Genomic DNA, 13,558 nt, shown 5'->3' with positions numbered 1-13,558 from the left:
CCTGAAGGAAGGGGGACTCACCCACAAAGTTTCCTGAGTCTCGGCGGGGAAACACTTCTGACTTTACCAATCTTCTGAGTCCCTCTGTTCGCGGAAGATGAGTCTTGGCACAGCACAGAACTCAGCTAGGGGTGCATCTGCCTCTAGGGGACATTCCCCCAGCCTACGAGGAGGCATTATGAGTACACGCTGCAGACAGAGTTTAGTTTGGTGGAGTGCTTACTGAACAGGAAACCATGCTTGATCCCCAGGCATGGGGCTCCTAATACTTGGGAGGTAGAGGCAGGAGGATCAGAAATGCAGAATTGGTTATGTAGTGAATTCAAGGTCATCCTGGGATACCCAAGACTGTCCAAAAATAGAAGGTTGAGGGGGCTGGAGTGAACTGTGTGTGGAGGCACACAACTGTAATTTCAGAATCTGAGAGGCTGAGACAAGGGCTGGAGAGATGGCTCAGTGGTTAAGAGCATTGACTGTTCTCCCAGGGATCCTGGGTTCAATTCCCAGCAACTGCATGGTGGCTCACAACCATCTGTAATGAGATCTGGTGCCTCCTTCTGGCTGCAGGCATACATGCAGATATTTTTACATTAAATAAATAAAATCTTGAAAAAGAAAAAAAGGCTATTAAGAGGTTATTAAGAGAGGCTGAGGGGTTGGGGATTTAGCTCAGTGGTAGAGTGCTTGCCTAGCAAGTGCAAGGCCCTGGGTTCGGTCCCCAGCTCCGAAAAAAAGAAAAAAAAAAGAGGGTCTCAAATTCCAGGTTTGCCCCAGCTGTACAGCAAGACCAACAGAGATCAACAATGTTGTTAATCATTTTGAGCACCCAGGACAAACGCTCACAGCAAAAAAGTGATCCCACCCAACCAAAAATAAATGAAGATTTATTTATTTATTTATTTATTTATTTATTTGGTTCTTTTTTTCGGAGCTGGGGACCGAACCCAGGGCCTTGCGCTTGAAGATTTATTTTTATGAGTACACTGTTGCCGTCTCAGACACCAGAAGAGGGCATCAGATCTCATGACATGGTTGTGAGCCACCATGTGGTTGCTGGGAATTGGATTCAGGACCTCTGGAAGAGCAGTCAGCACTCTTAACCGCTGAGCCATCTCTCCAGCACCCAGCCCTGTTCTTTGTTCCTGCTCTATAACGCAATGATAGCAAACACCCTGGTTTTTGCTTTTTTAGGGCAAGATTTTACTGTTGTAGTCCAGGCTAACCTGGAACTTGTAACACCAGACTGGCTCTGAACTTGTAGTGATCCTACATCCTATGCCTCCCAAGTGCATATTGGTTCTTGGAAACCTGTGTACATTTATTTCAGCTAAGTAACCACATTAGAAAATTACTAGTGAAGAAGTCCTCCCAAGGCTCCCTTGAGACAGTTTCGTGAACAGCTGCTGCCACCAAGTGGCTGACCTAAAAACTGACTAGAGCCTGGGGGGGGGGAACCCATTGGCTCAGCTTCCCCACCAAGGACGGAGCATCTGGTGTCTCAGAAGTGTTTCCCCAAAGAACAACCCTGAGTTGAGCAGGGACCCTGAGTGCTGATCCCCCACTTGCCACTGTGTGTCACCCTGGAAAAGGAAGGACATTGGCCTCTCTGGACTGAGATATGGCAGCAAGGAACGGATAGCTCCAGGATTGTGTAGCCAAATGTAGCCACTGGTCTGTCACTGGGTAACTTCAAGGCCAGGGGCTCTGAGGCCAAGGGCTGGCTTCTTATCTCACAGAACGTGGGGAGCATCATTTCTCCTCCTGTTCGGCTGGCTCTCCTTTCCCAGAATTCCCTGCTGTGGGGGAAACTCTCCCTGCCCCCAGTTTGAGGGCATTGCCAAATTGTGTTCTATCTCAGCTCTCAGGGATTCCCAGAACCAGACCCCACCAGAGAGCAACCTGGAGAAACACTGGCCAAGCCTTTGGTACTTAGTGCTTGTGCTTAGCCACTGTGACCCTGGGCCTGTAGAAAGCACCCCATCTTGAGTCCCCTGCCCAGACAGGGAGAAGAGAGGGGAGAGGCAGAGAGGCAGAGGCATTATAGAATAAATAGAACTTTATTCTTTCTCCAGTAGATCTCAGTGGAAACCCAGCAGGAACAAGTGCACCAGTGGGCTCCAGGGTGAGACCCCACCCAGGCAGGAGGGCAAGGTAGAGCCTGCTCCCCCAGCCCAGGGGTGTAGGGGAGGGGACCCCCTGGAGTCCCGTCCTGCGGGGCAAGGAGGGGGCTGAGGGGTTAGGGGTAGGCTGGGGGGAATTGGAGGAACTCAGGCCAGAGGTGTGTGTGTGTATGTGTGTGTTTGTGTGTGTGTGTGTGTCCACGCATGAGTACATGCGCATGTGTGTTGGAGGGCCCCATGGGGTGCTGGTGGCTATGAGGCTGGGGGCTGGGGTAAACTTGGACCCCTTAGCCGGCCCCTTCACAGTGGGGCTGGGGCTTGGATGAAGTGAGCTCTGACGGGCAGTGAGGAGTAACAGCCTACTCATCCCAGGGGCCCTAGCTTCACCCTTACCCTGCTTCTTGGTGAGTAAGGAGACAAGCCAAAAGCCAGGATCTCCTCCTCCCAGGGGTAGCTGCCCAAGATGCCCACACCCAGTGGCTAGGCAAAGGGAGGAGGGAGCTGCTTTCCTGCACAGGGTAGGGAAGGTGGCCTTGGAAAGTTAGTTTTTCACAGTATTAGAGAAAACTGAGGAGAAAAGACTGGAGGTGGGAGCATCCGCTCGGACATCAGGGGAGAGGGGAGCCCTTCTGAGCCCTGCCCATCCCCAGGGCCCACCCCCTTCAGCTCTAGATCCAGCTCCCCCAATACACAGCACAAATTCCTTCAGTATAAATGTGCTTAAAATGAAAATTCTTATTAAAAAAAAACAAAACAAAAAAAATTAAAATAAAAACAAAACCATCGAGAATTAATATCTGGGGGTTGGTACGCAGGATATGTACAGGGGGTCTCCCCCACCCTGGGCATCTTCTGTCACCATCCGAAGCAGGGGGAAGTTCCCCAACTGGGGGGTGATGGCTTGAGTTCGGAGGACAGGGAGCCAGGCCCTGGTGTTTGCTGGTGATGAAGACATGGCAAGCTGGGTGAGGGCTCAGGCCCAGGTCCTCACGTGGCTCAATGCCTGGCCCCTGATGCCAGCCCAGGCTGCCAGGAGAGAGCAGTCCATCTCAGGGTCCAGGCCTCTGTCCACAGAGTCACTGCCTTCTCCCTCCTGTCCCCCCTGGAAGGTCCCCAGTTCTGTCCGGAAGGACAAGCAGGGCTGGGCTGATAGGTCACATGGCCAGTAGGAAGGCAGAGAAAGCCAGGGCAGGGGTGAGGGCTGTCCATGTGTCGAGGTGGTCATGGGGATTGAGTGGCTGGGCTGCTTCTGTGGGAGCTGGGACTGAGGCTGGGGCTACAGCTACCCGGAGGAGGGGCCAGGCCACCCCCATCTCGTGTTCCGCCCCCCGACTGTCCGCTTAGAGTGTCCAAGCCCTCAGAGTTCTCCAACATTTCCTGGATAAGTGGTGGCATGGAACCAGGGATCTCCATCTTCAATGTGATCACCCGTTCAGCTCCTGTGGGGGAGGAGGGGGAGGTCAGAGAGCCAGACCAGAAGGGGAGGGTCACGGGGCGAGGGGACCAGTACCACCCACGTGGGCATCTACCGCACATTGCACCTGGGGGCTCAGTTACTTGACATAGGCCAGCTCTCCTGAGCCCCCAGTGTGGAGACTGGGTGAAACATTGTGAATTCAGGCTTCTTGTTTAGGTTTGGCCCCAATGCCCCGTGTCAAGGGTTATCCAGCAGACGCTTCCAAACATTATCATCCCCCCACCGACACACACACACACAGGAAACAGGCTCAGAGCTGGCAAACGCCCTTTCCACAGACTACACCCACACAGCTTATTATAGAGGCTTGTCTTAAAGTGGAAAAGTGACAACTAGAGAGCCACGGCTTAAGACAGATGGGGACATGCCGATTAGGAAGACACCGTGTAGACACCAAGACATGAGGGACCAGCTTGACTGTGGACAGCAGGTCCCAGGCCAGTCCTGGGTGGGCCTCCCTCTAGGTCCATAGTTCTCAGCCTTCCTAATGCTGCAACCCTTTTAATACACAAGTTCCTCCGGCGGCGGCGACCCCAACCATAAAATCATTCCATTGCTACTTCAAATCTGTTACTGTTATGAGCCCTCATGTGAATGTCTGACATGAGACTCGCTGTGAGTCATGTAACCCCCGAGGGTTCGTGACCCCCCCACCCATGCTAGAAACCACTGCCCTAGGTGAAGGCCACCAGGAGACTCACCCTTGGCGCTGATACTCCGAAGGTCCGTGATCTTCATCAGCATCTTGGGGAACATGTGGGGTCGGCTGGGCCTCCGTTTCCGGACATAGACTTTCAGTGCTTCCAACAGCGGCTCCTGCAGCATGTCCACCTTGTCTGGCTGCTCCAGGTCCTGTCGGTCTGAGCACAAAACTGTCCCTGAGCAAGAGCCCCAGCCCCAGTCCCAGCCCCAGCCAACTCCACCGACCAGGAATACAGTTGCATTCCCAGATATGGCCACTTGGGGGCGGTGTGCCCAAGCCACAGAGGGCAGAAGGCTGCTCCCACACACCTGGCCAGGAAGGGTCTCTGGGCTCGTAGGCAAGAGATATACTTTATACTCTAAAACAAGAGTGGGGTGTGGGCTTCTCAAAGCTCTCCGTAGCAGCTGTGTTGGTGGATATGGAAACCCCTGCCCCAATGCGGGCGGCTCCCCTCACAGAAAGCAGGGGATTCCCAGCAGGTCTCCCCTGCCACCATCATCACTACAGCAGGGTGACGCCTCCTGAGAGCCACCTGCGCCTCACCCACCTCCACAGATGAGGCAGATGGCACTGAGCAGTCCGGTCTCAGCATCGTCCATCTCCAGGGGCAGCAGCTGGTTGGCGAAGGCAAAGACCAAGTCGGTGAGGGGGCCAAAGCCAGCGTTGTGCATCTGAGTCCGGTTCAGGGTCAGTCCATCTGAGAAGGTCATTGTGTCTTGCTCAGGTGTGTACCGCGTGCAGATTCGCAGAATCTGGGTGCAGAGGATGTATACGGGTTCAGAGGCTGGAGCGCCCCCAAGTCCTGCCCCAGCCCCTGGCACACCAGCTCCAGCATCCCCCGGAGGCCTCTCTCTCCCTGGCAAGCAGCCAGAGAGCATGGCTGTCTGACAAGAATTTTCTCCAGTGATGGAAAGGTTCTGTCTGCAGCATCCGAGACGGTAGCCACCGGCCCCATGTGGCTGCTGAACACTCGAGATGTGGCTAATGCAACCGGGAGACTGAACTGAGTCTGATTGTAATTAAATTTAAATAGACGCGCATGCGTATCCAGGAGATTGCTCTGGCCAGCAGATCTAGGCCATGCTGCCTTCGTATAGAGAAATCAGGAGGGAAAGGAGTTTCCAGCCAGCAAGAAACAAGGCAGATCTGTTCCTAGGACCATCCCATTCAGCTTCAACACTTTGTGCCAATGGCGCCTCCCACATCTGTGCACTGGGGACCGGGCACATGACACCCTCCCCTTCCCAGCAGACCTGTCCGTGCCTCTAGTTCTCTACCTACGATGTGTCTGGAAGACATTACCGGGAGTCCTACTCTTAGCCTTCACTCGGACAATTCTTACTACATCCGGCATCCACAACTCAGGCTACCAAACGCTCCAGCACTGTGTCCCAGCAGCAGGCCCCTCTACTTCCTGCTCCCAGGAATGGCCACCTTCCCGTGATACAGCTAGGTGGACAGGAGCCCACAGTGGACTCCGGGAAAGCATCAGAAAGTGACTGCCTGGCTGGGAACAGACCCTACAGGGGCAGGGACCCGGGGTTGAAGAACAGGGGCGGACTCTCACCAGGATGTCCAGGCAGGCAGCCTTGAGAAGGGTAATCTGGTCGGCAATGGTGAGGGTGGTGAAGCCGGGAAGCTGCTTGGCGAACTCCACAGTCTTAATGATACACTTGGTGGAGAGTTCACTGAACTTGTCCCAGAGGTCAATGTCCAGAGAGACACGTTGTTCTGAGCTGTTGTTCTGGGGGAGGCAGGGAGAGTAAGGGCCTCAGCTACGACACCCGCTTCAGCCTGGCCCCTGCCTGCCCTCCACCCAGCCTACACTTCCTGACAGTGTAGGACACAGAGGGAGGATAGCAGAGGAGGGCCTGGGCTGGCATACCGTAGTGTACTTGCCCAGCTGGCAGAGGGCCGGGAAGGTCTCCTGGTGTGCTTTGCGCACCTTCTCGATGAGTTCCCCCACCTCCGGTGTCAGCGTGTAGCTCTCTGAGCACTCGGGCTTGGGTGTTTCTTTCTTCTTTTTGTTTCGGTCGTTTCGCACCGCTGGGGGGAGGGTGGCATGGGTGGGTTAGAGTGAATGCTTCCGGTTCGGGGTCAGGCCCAGCCTATGCTATCCATCAGCCAGATGGACACACAGATACACACACACACACACACACACACACACACAGACACACACAGAGACAGATATATACACAAAACAGTGCACCACACTAACCCTCCATGTCTATGTGAATCATGTCCTCAATCCTATTCTAGGCCCCATGACTGGCCAAGGCCATACATGTGCACACATGCCCTTGGTCAGTGTGTGGTACTCTGTCAGGCATCCAACGGAGCTCACACTCTAAGAACATGTGCCCAGGTTGGCAGTCATGCAAACTGAGCCCTGCTCTGCGCCTGCTAGAAATCCTTGGAGTCTCAGCGCTCCTGGCAGCAGTCTCCCTGGGGGATCCCTAAGACTGGCTCAGAGCAGCTCCCTGGGCGGACAGGGAATAAGGCTCCCCAACCCAAGAATGGGGGGCCCCTGGCAGAGGAATCTCTTGGCCCATTAGCTGGGGAGCTGACAAATCACCGGGGGGCGCTGAGCCGCACACACCACTCGGCTTTAAAGAAGCGATGGGGTCGTTACCAGCCGATTATCCCAGACACACAATCACTCACAGGGCCTCTGTGGCGGCTGCTGACGCGGGAGGAAGGAAGGATGGGGGTGGGGGGGGGTCCGGGGAGGGGGCTGGGGTGGGGGGGAGCTGGCATAATTTGGAGATCACTCATGTCGATTCTGCAAATTCAATAAAGTGCAGGGGAGAGAAGGGAGAGGGAGAGGCAGAGTGGGGGGATAATTTGGGAAGAGAAAATTGCAGCTGTGACAAGACGTTTATCATTCGGAAGCTTTAATTCTATTGAAATGGCAGCTGCTCAGCTCCGGGGCACAGAGCAGCCGGGAGAGGGAAAGGAGGGAGAGAAAGGGGGAGTTGTTGTGGGAAGGAGAGGGGGTCCCCACCCTCGTGTCCTGTCCTTCTACAGTTCAAAGGAGGAAGGTGGAGCAAAGGGAGAAGGAAGTGACGGCCCTTTTACCAAAAGGTTCAGTTCTGCACGTCCCAAGTTGTCATAGACTCTGCAGAGGACGGGCACTACTTCCTGAGCGAGTGCAAGACCAGCACTCCCAGTCTCTGGTGACGGAAGGCAGCAGGATATCCAGCCCCCGATTCTTGGCTGGGGCTGCTGGTGCATTAGTCAGAACCATCTTTCTCTGCACCCCTCCCCACAAAGGGCTGGAGGGGGTCTTGCAGCCCCCTCCCCCACCTCATCCCCCAAGGCTCAGGCTCCATGGCAACGGCCACGCAGACAAGGAGGCGTCTGTCAGCGTCATTTATCTCTGACATCATCAATCACTGGTCACCACGGCAACACCCATGATTCAACACAAGAGGGTCTCCCTGTCCAGCCCTCCCTCTGTCCCTCCCTCTGTCAGGGCCTCAGCTGAGTCCAAACTGGAAACCCCTTTTCCTCTGGGATCTGAGAAGCCCAATTCTCTTCTAACTCTGGGTTCCAGGCTTATCCAGACAATGGCTTCAGGGGTCCTATGTCAGCCCCCCTATACATACAAACCAACTTCACACCCTCTGGAGTTCAGGCCCCTCCCCTAAGATACAGGAGAGACTGGGATAAGCTACCGAGCCACACCCCAAAGGCAAGCGAAACCCAGAAGAAAGCTATCCTGGGGGCAGGCACCCCATGCACAAGCACATAAGCACCGTGCTAATGGGATGGCTCTGTGCATTCTGGGGCTTGAACACCAAATGACACACGCACGCATGCACACACGCACGGACACACAGTCCGCCAGACTCACAGGTTTGCGGCGTTACTTACAAAGCATCCTCAACTAGAAGCTTGCCCGCCCATCACGGCACACACGTTCCCACATGTACACACAGGCACACACACGGTGCCCCTGCACGCCCCACCTTGGGTGGGGCTTGGCCCCTGGCCCTTCGACACTCACACTCCTTGGACATGCCCACTTCGAAGCATTTCTGCAGCCGGCAGTACTGGCAGCGGTTCCGGGTCACCTTGTTGATGATGCAGTTCTTGTCCCGGTGACACGTATACACCATGTTCTTTTGGATACTGCGTCGGAAGAAGCCCTGGGTACGGGAGAAGGAGTCGGGTCATCCACACCCATAGTGGGAGCAGCCTGGTTGCTACCCTAAGCTTTTGCTATGGCCTATGTAAGAGATGGGGGGAGATGACTCTCCTGTAAGGATTCTCTTTGGGAGAGTCCAGGCCTATCGCTATCCCACAGGCTGGCCTGGAGTCTTCCCCAACCTATATCCCTGTACCTGATTTCTCTTTCAGAGGCCAAAAAAGAACTCTCAGGGCTGAGTAGAACATAGGACACGCAAGGCTGGAGATGGGAAAGGAGGCATCTGGGACTCGGGACACAGCAAGAAAAGACAGCAGGACGAGCTAGGTGTGGTGGAACATTCCTTTAATCCCAGCACTTGGGAGGCTTGAAGCAAGTGGATCTCTGAGTCCAGCCTGGTCTACATAGAGTCCCAGGACAGCCAGAGCTGCATAACAGAGAGGACCCTTTTAAGAGTCTGGCAATGTCCCAGGTCAAATTCTGTTTAAAAAAAAAAAAAAGAGAGGACCCTGTCTCAAAAGACCAAAAAAGCAGCAGGAGAAGCTGACAAGGGACGCTGTACAGTTACACACACATGAGGCCAAGAGGGGACTGTGCAGTCAGTCATGTACACTAGTGAGGCCATGAAGGGACAGCGTGAGGCCACTGCAAGCAAGACAACAGGATATCCACCACCTAGACAAACATACTAGACAGTCACAGAAAAGCCACGCTGTCCGGGGTTCTGCAATGTAAGCTAAGCTAGCACGGAAACAGACCTGACCAGGGAGCAATGAGACAGGACAAACCAGACAGGGCCAGCACATACATACACAGTCTTACACTAACTACCCTTGACCTCTATCTTATACCTGGAGATGGCTATTCCAGTCTGAGGTTCCTTCCAGGGCCAAGAGCCCCAAGTACTGAGGAGGTATAGCTTCTAGGCCCTTATCTTTGACGGAACAAACTAGAGCAGAGGCCCTGCCATCAATCAGGTAGAGAGATGATGTCCCAGCCAGGAAGGGTTAGCCACATGCGTGCCCAGAGACCAGTATAACTGAGATGGCAGGAAACCCAGTAGCCACTGGGGAGCCCGCAGCCTGGACACCTGAAGGGAGGCCAAGGCAGGGTGTCTGCTACTAGCTGTCTCTTGCAAGGAGACCACGGGTAAGCTTCAGGCAAGGCCACTGGGGGCAGGCCTCCTGGGTCCCCAGCCAAGAGCCAGGCAGCAAACGGCCAGCTCACCATGACAACCTGGGAAACAGTGGCAGGGCCAGTGTATGTATACCCCGCTGCTGGCCAGAGGATAGACACAGGGAGAACATGGCAGGAGGGAACTTCTGGTCACAGAGAGCGCTGCTCATTTATGGAGGAGGCCTTGCTGCAGGCGTCTTCCTCCACGGTTGCTGAAGAAGCGAAAGTAGGCAGCCTTGGTAACGGCCCTGCTGACTGCACACCGAGGACACGAACGAATGTGGGGGTATCCCGTTTATCCAACCAAGACTGTCCTTCTCTGGGACTCCCTCCACTCACCTTACAGCCCTCACAGGCGCTAACCCCATAGTGGTAGCCGGATGACTTGTCTTGACAAACAAAGCAAGGCTTGTAGATTCGAGGCAGGGGTGGTGGTGAGGGAGGGCTGGGCACTATCTCTTCCGAACTGCTGCTCTGGGTCTCGATGGCTAGGAGAGAAGGAGGAGACTTGAGAGACCCAGGTACCCATCCCCCTGCAACCTGTCCACCTTGTCTGTGCTAATCCTGGACAGAGGTGGTCTCTGCAAACTCAGCTCTCCCCTTCCACAATTCCCCGACAGGCTGACAGGTAAATATTCAGGCCCCATTACTCCTATGTCCCCAGGATACAGCTTCAATCCCAGATCTGTGTGTGAACACATACACACACACACACACACACACACACACACACACACACACGCACACACACGCACACACACGCACACACAGAGAGAGAGAGAGAGAGAGAGAGAGAGAGAGAGAGAGAGAACACAGCTGTAATCGGAGGGTAAGGGACTGGCTTTTATTTCAAAACCTTAATACAAACAGCACCCTTGCCAGGGCCCCCCAAAGTTCAGAAGGAGTCAAGGCTTAATGAAGATGGACTGAAGGGCACAGACTAGAGGCAGAGGAAACTGGGGTCGACAGGATGTTCGATGCTGGCCACTCCCTGGCCCCTTTGCGTTTGCTTCCTTTCTACTTCCTCCAGCCCCTCTGACATCAGCCACGCCCCTCCCCCCATCCAACAATCCCCTGGCTAAGGTGGGGTCCAAGGCAGCACACAAGAATCACAAGAGGCTTGGGCAAAGCAGGAGGGCACTCCCTGAGATGACAGGGGGACCTCCTGAAGACAGTGAAAGAGTCCCTAGGGCTCCTAGAAGCCCATCACTTTAGATGCCCCGCGTCTATAGGGAGACACTATGACAAAGGGGGGTCTGTTTCTATCAATGGTCTGTCTGTCTGGCCTAAATACTACGTCCGGGTTACCCCCCTCCATTCCTGTTATTCAGCTCCAAGAGGGCAGCCAGGAGGGGTGACCCAACCAGCGGGGGGCAGTCCCCCCTTTCCCTCCCAAGCAAAAATCTCTGTGCCTGGCTCTAGGCCCATCACCCCAGACAGAACATGGCTATTTGGGTGAGAGCTGTCTGTGCCCAGGGCCTGGGCAGCTAAGGATACAGTGTGACAGATGTAAACTATAGAGAGAAGACTATCCCAGATCCCCAGAGGGCTCTCCGGCAGCCTCTTTTGCCACATCTATTTGCAGAGAGCCAAGGATGGGTGAGTAGCTGCTCTGCTGAGTCCCGCTGAGCTCCAGCCATTCCCAGCGAATGCTAGATGTACACAGTTCTGTGCTCAAGCATCCAACAGCATGTGTTATGTCAGGCTGTAAATGACTCCTGTGGCTGCAAAGCCCAGGCAGAGAGGTTAGGACACTTGGGGACACGGGAGCTTGGCTGCATACTACCACCGTCCTACCTGCAAACACACCGGGAACTCTGCCAATGGCCTTGGCAGGACTTTCCTGGCTCCTACTTGGGCCTGGACATCAGCCGGGCGGTCCAGCATTGCTGTAACCATGTCCCCTCTCTAACCAGAGGGAAAGGACTCATCGGTGCCTACAACCCCCCAAGGGTCCAGAGGACTGACCAGCTGCAATCTGCTGCTCATGCCTACACAGAACTGCTCTGCCCTGGTTTTTCACCTCACTTCCTTCTCAGGAGGCCCGACAAGCAAATCAAACGGGGCGGGAGGGAGGCCTGAGAACAGCTGCTGGGGGGCGGGGTTGGGGGGGCCTGGGTGAGGCCAGGAGGCAAAGGAGTGAAGTGACAAAGGAGTCCTTTGTTGTGTTAACTTTTTCCAAGACGTAAAAACAGTAACAATAGACAATCCAGACTTAGGGGGGCGTCAAGGACAAGGGGGGGTTGCCCTGGCCTCCAATCCTGGTGAGCATTCCAACAAGCACAGGAAGAAGGCATTGACCTCCTCTCTTCCCTCCCCCTAAACCACCCTCCGCCCTGGACCTGCCACCCCCCAAATCCCAACCTCCCAATCGGAGTCAAATTGGAGGGAAAGGAGGACAGAGGGGGACCAGGGTACAGGGCTGAGGGGAGTGGGGTACATGGCACATGGAATCAGGAGAATGAGGAGGAAGAGCAAAAGGCCAAGGACAGAGCAGAGGGGCAAAGGCTCAGAGAAACGTGGAGTTAAAGCCAAGTCCAGAGAGTTGTTTATAGAGATGAAAGCTGTGCTCTTTAAAAATTGTTTTTGGCAAGATGGCGGACAGACCCTAGGAGGGGGTGGGGGCTCGGTGAGGCCCCTTTTCAAACCATCGGCTGTAGCTCCGTCAGTACCCTATCCTCAAATGTCACCCCCGTAACCCCACCTCTGAGGGTTCCAGATCTAGGTTTTGAACTTAAAACCCAAGGTCCAGTCCCCCACCTCCCCAGGCCTGGAGCCAGCACCCGAGGGAATCCAGTGTCGGCACCAAGCATGAAATGTGGGTCTTCTCAGCCCCTGCAGAGTTAGGACACAGTAACAGTGTAGCTCAAGCAGGTGGGGGGAGGGACTATCCTGAGCTGGCCCCACCCCACCGGCCACCCTCCCTGGAGGCCCCAGCCCACAAATCTCTCCACTTCCTGCAGAAAGGCTGGGCTGGAGAAGGACCAGACCTCAGCTCAAAGTTTCAGTGCTCAGCCAAGGGCTGGAACCAGACCAGGAAGCCCGGCGTCCCCTCTCACCACCGCTGCCAGGGTGCCCCTCCCCCCGCTCCCCTCCTGGGCGGGCGCACACGGCGCGGGTCCCCACGCCCCAGAGCCGTTCGCAGGCTCGCGCAAGGGGCCAGTTTCCTGGAGGAGATCAGCAGGAAATCAGCTGGGCCCTTGGCCAGCAGCTCCCCTCCCAATCCAGCTGGCGCCCTCTTTGCAGCTCCCTTCACAGCCTCTAGAGACGGGAGGGGAGGGGGTGCGGAACCCTCCCTATTGCCCTTCCTCCTCGTGGGGCGATGGTGAGGGTGACTCTGGGTGCAGTATAGCCCAGCAAAGCTCAGCGCAAGGTCCAAACCTAGCGGTCGGCGGGTGATAAGCATCTCTCCCATTCCCCCACCCCACTACAGGCATCCACGTGCTTCACATTCTTGGATGTCTGGGAGCAGGCAGAGGCGTGAGCTGTGGAGACTGGTGGGGGACAGATGGGGGCCACATCCTGTGCACCCCTTGTCCTCTAGTGCACTGAAATGGGGGCTGTGGGAGGAAAGCAAAGTCTCCAGGGCTCTGCAATACCCAGCAGGTCTCCACCTACAACCAACCTGCTATCTTCCCTCCGTTGGTGGAGACCAGGGAGTTGTATTCTTCAAGACAACTAGAGGTGACTCAAGGCACCAGATAGTCTCCACACAGCAAAAGACTCTTCTCCAAGGAGGAAATACAAGGCTAGTAGAGGTCCAGTAGCCACCCTGACTTGAGGCCCTTAGTGTGTCCCAGGGCAAGCAACTCCACAAGGGTGAAGGCTGGTGAACAGACTTCTAGCTAGGTTATCCCAGACAGGTCTCTACTTCCCCATGTCCAAGCGGTTGAAGGGAGGGAGCAGGGAGGCTTCTGCGTGGGCTGTCT

The 13,558-nt window shown here is 55.3% G+C and overlaps 1 protein-coding gene across 18 annotated transcripts in view; it reads right to left on the bottom strand.

The window, feature by feature from the left end:
• Positions 1-2,038: 2,038 nt before the first annotated feature.
• Positions 2,039-13,558, bottom strand: part of Rara (retinoic acid receptor, alpha) — a 45,898-nt gene continuing 34,378 nt past the window's right edge. For 14 of the 18 annotated variants that reach the window (XM_087569789.1, XM_087569792.1, XM_087569791.1 and 11 more), the window contains 7 exons: positions 9,969-10,117; positions 8,313-8,454; positions 6,186-6,346; positions 5,868-6,044; positions 4,848-5,052; positions 4,299-4,457; positions 2,039-3,559 (listed from right to left, as the gene is read on the bottom strand). In XM_087569789.1, coding sequence (XP_087425915.1) covers positions 3,342-3,559; positions 4,299-4,457; positions 4,848-5,052; positions 5,868-6,044; positions 6,186-6,346; positions 8,313-8,454; positions 9,969-10,117 — 1,211 coding nt within the window. In that variant the 3' untranslated portion in view covers positions 2,039-3,341. 18 annotated transcript variants of the gene reach the window in all.

Source organism: Rattus norvegicus, chromosome 10, assembly GCF_021556685.1.
Source record: "Rattus norvegicus strain SHRSP/BbbUtx chromosome 10, alternate assembly SHRSP_T2T, whole genome shotgun sequence".
Classification (NCBI taxonomy): domain Eukaryota; kingdom Metazoa; phylum Chordata; class Mammalia; order Rodentia; family Muridae; genus Rattus; species Rattus norvegicus.
Note: the sequence above shows the minus strand (reverse complement) of the source record. Positions and strands in the feature narration are given on the sequence as shown.